This window comes from Cibotium barometz, chromosome 31, assembly GCF_041138505.1.
Source record: "Cibotium barometz isolate CiBa-2024 chromosome 31, ASM4113850v1, whole genome shotgun sequence".
Classification (NCBI taxonomy): domain Eukaryota; kingdom Viridiplantae; phylum Streptophyta; class Polypodiopsida; order Cyatheales; family Cibotiaceae; genus Cibotium; species Cibotium barometz.
The window spans coordinates 55,053,242-55,059,984 of NC_141076.1; the positions used below are offsets into that span (position 1 = coordinate 55,053,242).

A 6,743-nucleotide genomic window follows, 5' to 3' on the forward strand; every position below is an offset into this window, starting at 1 on the left:
GCGGGCGATGGCTTGAACTTCCGTCTCGAACTCCTTGAAGCGCTGGGCACCGCCCAGCCCAGCCGTCGAACGGCCACCGGCAGCCCACTGCCCAGCACTACCTTGTACACGATCCCCAGGCCGCCCTTGCCAAGAACGTAGGCGGACGCCCGCAGCAGCTCGTCCAGCTCGAATGAAAATCCCTTGTCCAGCGCCACCAGCTCGCCTTGCTCCGGTGCCTTCGATTCTGAGCTCCCCTCCGACTCCTCGCTGCCCCTTGCGTGTGTCCAAGGATCAGAAGCCTTCAAGCTCTGATACCATGTCAGAGTTAGTGCATGCGGAAGCCACACTCATACACACGTAGAGAGAAGGAGAGAGAAGTTGACACACAGAGAGAGAGAGAGAGAGAGAGGTTGGCGAACAAGTCTGACGTGTATTAGCAATGAATAGATTGAATTTACAATGGGTGGGCATGGGTATATATACCCTCACAAGTGAAATGGCCGACTCACTTAGTTACGACTCGTTTCCACATGCATGAGATACTCACTTTAACAGTCTTCTCCATCTAGGTCCTACGATTTAGATTCTAGCCTCCGCCGTCTTTTCCATTTTTCTGTACTACTCTGTATTAGTCCACTTTTGACAAGCACGCAACATAGTATGTCACACCACAACGTTGGGTTGAAAAGGCATCTTCTCACCAACCTGACTGCAGCATCCAGTTCGCCAGCAAGTAGAATATCAATCATGTAAGTGAAGTGCTTGATGCTTGGTGTGAGACCATAATCTTTGCTCAGTGTGCTGTGTGTGTATGTATATATATATATGGGGAAGATGGCAATGCTTACGAGTCCACAGCTACCTTATGGGAGCAGCCTTAGCACACTTAGGCTTATTGCTTCCACCTCTCAAGCTTCTGCTGCTACCAGTGTCCAGTGTGCTAATCCTGCAATGCATGACTGGAATTACCGTGCTGAGAGGACACTGAATATCAAGCAAAGGTCTTGATGTGCTCACAGCAGCATTGAAGAAAGCCAAGCTACACAACTTGGGTCTGGTCTACTGTCAACAGGAGCCTACCCAAGCATCAATGTCAACTGTTGTACTGATGATTTTCCAAAAAACAGAAGAGCCATGGCCAATTGGCCCTTTACAGAAATGAGTCAGTTCAATGGAGGAAACCAATTGCTGCTTTAGTTCAATCCTGCCAGCCAAAAACTGCTTGACTGACTTATGTTTTTGCTACTTGCACGCTTGCGATTGCAGTCCCTAGCCAAAGATATATATATATATATATATATATATCTTTATATACATACGGGGAAGATGACAATGCCTACAAGTCCACAGCTACCTTATGGGAGCAGCCTTAGCACACTTCGGCTTATTGCTTCCATCTCTCAAGCTTCTGCTACCAGTGTCCACTTTGCTAATCCTGCAATGCATGACTGGAATTACCGTGCTAAGTGGACATTGAATATCAAGCAAAGGTCTTCATGTGCTCACCACAGCATTGAAGAAAGCCAAGCTACATGACTTGGGTCTGGTCTACTGTCAACAGGAACCTACCCAAGCATCAATGTCGACTGTTGTACTGATGATTTTCCAAAAAAAGATCCATGGCTAATTGGCCCTTTACAGTAATGAGTCAGGTCAAGGGAGGAAACCAATTGCTGCTTTCGTCCAATCCTCCCAGCCAAAAACTGCCCTATTAACTTATGTTTTTGCTACTTGCACAATTGCAATTGCAGTCCCTGGCCAAGTAGACAAGTTCCTTCTCATCCTCAAGGCAAATTCATCCATTTCAATTGCTAATCATGAAAAAGACCTTCAAATAAAGACACATAACTGTGCATGATGATATGGCACAATATAGGTGTCTCTGATTCAATCACCATAACCAAACTTTCATCACCTTTTAACATTGATGCTATTAGAATGGAGGAATGAGAGAAGTTTCTCCCCCTCCCACATTAGCATTGGAAGATGCTAGACATCAAGACATGAATCCTTTCTGCATTTCACTCTCATTGCTTCAATATTCGCTGCTTCCTCCCACATGTGAGCATCTACATAGATGTTGGACATCAAAACATACGCTAAAGCATGTTTTCTATCCAATCCCACTGCATGTTCAAAGGCACATCTTGCAAGCTCTGTATTACCCCACTTCTGGCAAGCACCCAACATAGTATGCCACACCACAAGGTTGGGTTGAAAAGGCATCTTCTCCACCAACCTGACAGCTTCATCCAGTTGACCAGCACGGCCTAGAAGATCAATCATGCAAGTGAAGTGCTTGATGCTTGGTGTGAGACCATAATCTTTGCTCATAACCTCGAAATACATCTGACCCTTCTCCACTAAACCCGCGTGCATGCACAAACTGACAACAGTAAGAAACATGACATCATCCGGCTGTAGGCCTTCCTCCATTAGTGTCTCGAACAGATGAAAAACAAGTTCAGTATCTCCTTGGCGAGCATACCCTCGTATCAATGCATCCCATGTCACAAGGTCCCTCACGGGCATTGCATCGAAGAGCTGCTGAGCATCAGCCATGCTCCCGCATCTGCCATACATGTCAATAAAAGCAGTTGCCAGATTAATTTCAAGCATCTCAAGTCCAGCAACTTGTGCATGGATTCTCCTACCCATTTCCATTGTGGTAGTGCTGCCACAAGCTTTCAAAACACTTAAAAGAACTGTATTATCGGGTGTCAGACTTTGTCCTTGCATTTGAGCATAAAAGTTAATAGCCTTTTCACTTTCCCCTTGCTCAGCACAGGCTAAGATCAACCCACTCCATGAGACTCTGTCTGGAGAAAACCCTTTGAATTGCATCTGCTGGAAACAGGCCAGTGCTTCTTCATGGAGGCCCTGTTCAACATACACCCCGATAAGTGTGTTCCAGGATACAACGTCCCCAACTGGCATCTTATATAATATTTCATGTGAAACTTTGAGTGAGCTACATTTGACATACATTTCCACCAAAGCATTGCCAACAATATGATCTCTCTCAAACCCCTGTTTGACAACAGCTGCATGTAATGTAAGACCCCTATGTATGGCTTCAGGGCTACCACAATATTTCAAAATCCCAACAAAAGTAACAGCATCGGGAGACATGTTCTTCAGCCACATCTGCTCAAAGCAATGAAGTGCTTCTTCACCAAGCCCTTGTTCAGCATAGCCAGCAATAAGCGCATTCCATGACACTAAATCTTGGACTGGCAACTCATGGAACACTTGATGCGCTTCAACAAATAAGCCACATTTGGCATACATGTCAACCAGAGTGTTTCCTACTAAGGGATGTCTATCAAATCCTTTCTTGACAATCTCAACATGTATTTCACGGCCCCTACCTGAGGCTCCAATACTGCCACAAGTCTTCAAGCCACAAAGAAATGCAATATTGTCTGTAGACACACCCTTCGATTGCATCTGCTCCAAAATGTCTAATGCCTCCTCACCAAACCCACGATCAGCATACCCTGCAATCAGTGAAGTCCATGAAACCACATCTTGCACTGGCAATTCATCAAAGACTTCCCATGCCTCCAAAAAAGAGTCACACTTTACATACATATACACCAGCATGTTGCCAATGGTAGCATCCCTTCCAAATCCCATCTTAGTGATCCGAGCATGTATTTTTTGACCCCTCCGTAAATCTCCAACGTCGCCACAGGCTTTCAGGCTGGCAAAATATGTGACAGGATCTTGGGACACACCCTCCAATTGCATCTGTTCAAAAGAGTCCAAAGATTTCTCACCGAGCCCATGTTCAGCATATCCTGAAATAAGCGCATTCCATGATACAGCATCTCGAATAGGTAATGTGTCAAGTACTTCCTGTGCTTCTACAAACAAGCCACACTTGGCATACATACCCACCAAAGTGCTTCCAACAAAAGAAATATTTTCAAAGCCCTGTTTGATAATCTCAACATGTATCTTTTGACCCCTATTTACAGCCCCCACACTGCCACAAGCTTTCAAGCCAGAAACAAGACTGACCGGATCCCGTTGTATGCCCTCCAACTCCATCTGTTCAAGACAGTTCAGTGCTTGCTCACTAAGCCCGTATTCGGCATACCCAGCAGTCAATGCAGTCCATGTGACTACATCTCGAACCCACAACTCATCAAACACTTTTTGGGCTTCCTCTAAGGACCCACATTTGGCATACATATCCACTAAAGTGTTCGCAACCAAAAGATCTCTTTTGATGCCCTCCTTTACAATGCCAGCATGTATTTGCTGGCCCCTGTCTATGGCTCTTAAACTGCCACAAGCTTTTAAGCCACAAACATATGTGATGGAATCGGGAGCCACTCCCTCTAATTGCATTTTCTCGAAACAATTCAACGCTTTCTCGCCAAGCCCCTGTTCAACATAGCCAACTATTAGTGCAGTCCACGAGACCACATCACGACCTGGCAAGGTGTTAAACAGTTCCTCGCACTCTGTAAGAGAGCCACACTTGGCATACATGCTTACCAAGGCATTGCAAAGGAAAATATCCTCCTCAAACCCCTCCATGGCAATCTCACCATGTATTCCTAGACCTCTCTCGAGAGATTTCAACCTAGTACAAGCTGTCAATAAGGGCACAAATGTGTACCTGCTTGGATGCACATTGTCTTTTTGCATTTGCTGGTACAGGTTGAAGGCATGCTGTAGGTCATCACATTCAATACATCCCTGTAAAAGAGATGTCCAAGAATGCTCGTTCCGATGAACCAGACAACTGAAAACCTGTTGTGCATAGGACAGACTTCCACATTCAACAAACATTGAGATCAAATAGTTACCAAGGGCTTTATGTACTTCCAGCCCCATATTGCAGACATGGGCATGCACATGCGTGGCAATACCCAAATTTTTCCTTTTCCTGCACTTCTGAAAGATGCAGATCAAAATCTCCAGCATTGGGGGCTCTGCAATCCATTCTAGAAGAGCAAGTGGTTCCTCTAGACTCATTGGCATCTCACCACCATTGTGATTTTGCAGATCCTGTGCTTGACATACGTCTGCATGTGCATCAAAGGCCATGCACTTCGAATTTCTGGAGTTTACACAACATAATCAAATTGAGTTGAGGGGAATGCTAATTCAGTAGAAAGGCAAAAAGAAAATTAAAAGATCTTAGAAGTTGAAGGTTGTCTTTCCATGCAACTACCATTAAAAAGGCAAAAAGAAATTTCAAAGATCTTTAAGGTTGAAGGTTTTTTTTTTGCATGTAACTACCCATGATGTACACAATGTTTAATGGTTAACATTGTGTACATCATGGATAGTTAAAAAGGCAAAAAGAAATTTCAAAGATCTTTGAGGTGGAAGGTTTTTTTTGCATGTAACTGCCCATGATGTACACAATGTTTTTTTTTGCATGTAACTACCCATTGATATACACAATGTTTAATGGTTAACAAAACTATAGCTAAATAGGAAGGGCCTATCCCTGTATATTTCCATCAACCAAACCAGTTTGGCTACCCCACAAGCAGTAGGGTCTGCTATTTTCCTGCAGAACAATACCATTAGAAGAAACATTGGCTCTATTGATATGCATCTTGTGTGTTTTCTCCACGAGATGGCTTCCCCACATACATCAACAATGCAGACACCCAAAATCTAGGAGGGCTATGAAGCAAAATGCGGCTTCGCAACGTTCTACTGCTAGCACAGAGGTGACTCTATCTTTGTCATCTTGCCCTATAACTTTCGATGTGATCGGGAGCGTGCCAACATAGCTTAGCATATAGTTTCTCACATCAGTCATATTCTATCTTGCATGGCAGGTGTAAAATATGCAGATTTGACACTGACCTTGACCCCAGCTCACTTGTTAAGTGGAGGTCTTGAATTTCAGAGCATGCGTGGCCAGCACCGACCCATCTCCTTTTGGACTTGTTTGGCAGCAGCATGTCTTCTTCAATCGTGTCCAATCGTAATGACTTGTTGATCTGACACTTCAAGTACGACCCATTTGTTTGTCAGTTTAACCAGCAAGACTAAGCGTCACATATATACACAGGGATAGATGTGCACGTACTTTTCTAATGTCGTTGTCCATCCATTGATCTGTGGACGTCTCCTCCTCCTGTCTGTGCCTCTCTTCCGCAAGGCACAAGCTGCCAGCTAGAAAAGTAGAAAGCGGTGCGTGTGGAGTGGAAGGGTGAGAAGCTGATTGCAAAATGTTTGGAGAATGGCCGCCTACACAGCCATGCGATAGCGGGTTGCGAAGGATCATGGAGGTGGCACTCTTTGGCCTCTTGTAGCGTGTGTGCGGTTTGGACACACATCCTCACTCATCCTTCACCATGTTCACATATGCGGGAGTGCCCGTGTTGGTGTAAGGCAAGGGGTAGTGATCGCAAATGGTGGTTGCATTATCTTTTTAGAGGTTAATCCACACTCTAAGCTTTGTGATCTTTTAGGAAACGATCATTATGGGTGACAACCACTCGATTTGCTTGATTTCGTACACAAATCCCATATCAATGAGCTTGTCTAGCTCTTAATTTGGCCATTTGTCTGTACGGATTCATGGGATAGGCTCTCTTTTTGGATTGTTTTGCATCTTCATGGAGAGAGGGATGGTGTGTTTCACCACTTCCAGAGGAATTCCCTTCATGTCAATTTATTTTTAGGCGAAAGCATCATAAAATCTTTGAGCAAGGTTATCAATTCTCCTTCTTGCTTAGGGGTGAGGTCCTTGGCAATAAACATTGGCTTAGGTTCTTCAC

The 6,743-nt window shown here is 44.5% G+C and overlaps 1 protein-coding gene across 2 annotated transcripts; it reads right to left on the reverse strand.

Annotated features, from left to right (window-relative positions):
• Positions 1–392: 392 nt before the first annotated feature.
• On the reverse strand, positions 393–6,372 carry LOC147621061 (pentatricopeptide repeat-containing protein At3g53360, mitochondrial-like). 2 transcript variants are annotated; one of them, XM_086825312.1, is made up of 3 exons: positions 6,050–6,372; positions 5,824–5,966; positions 393–5,059 (listed from the first exon to the last, which is right to left on the reverse strand). In XM_086825312.1, the coding sequence occupies exons 1-3, from the start codon at positions 6,245–6,247 to the stop codon at positions 1,972–1,974; spliced, it is 3,429 nt and encodes a 1,142-aa protein (XP_086681438.1). In that variant the 5' UTR covers positions 6,248–6,372; the 3' UTR covers positions 393–1,971. The 2 variants fall into 2 exon arrangements, with proteins under 2 accessions (XP_086681438.1, XP_086681439.1); XM_086825313.1 differs by having other exon boundaries at positions 5,824–5,960; positions 6,050–6,359.
• Between the last annotated feature and the right edge of the window lie 371 nt (positions 6,373–6,743).

What these genes read in the sequence shown, in the direction of transcription:
- LOC147621061 (XM_086825312.1), bottom strand. Translation starts at nt 6,247, where the DNA reads ATGATCCTTCGCAACCCGCTATCGCATGGCTGTGTAGGCGGCCATTCT. An exon ending in TGGACAACGACATTAGAAAA is followed by an intron (nt 5,967 to 6,049) that starts GTACGTGCACAT and finishes TCGTACTTGAAG; the next exon opens with TGTCAGATCAACAAGTCATT. An exon ending in ACAAGTGAGCTGGGGTCAAG is followed by an intron (nt 5,060 to 5,823) that starts GTCAGTGTCAAA and finishes TGTAAACTCCAG; the next exon opens with AAATTCGAAGTGCATGGCCT.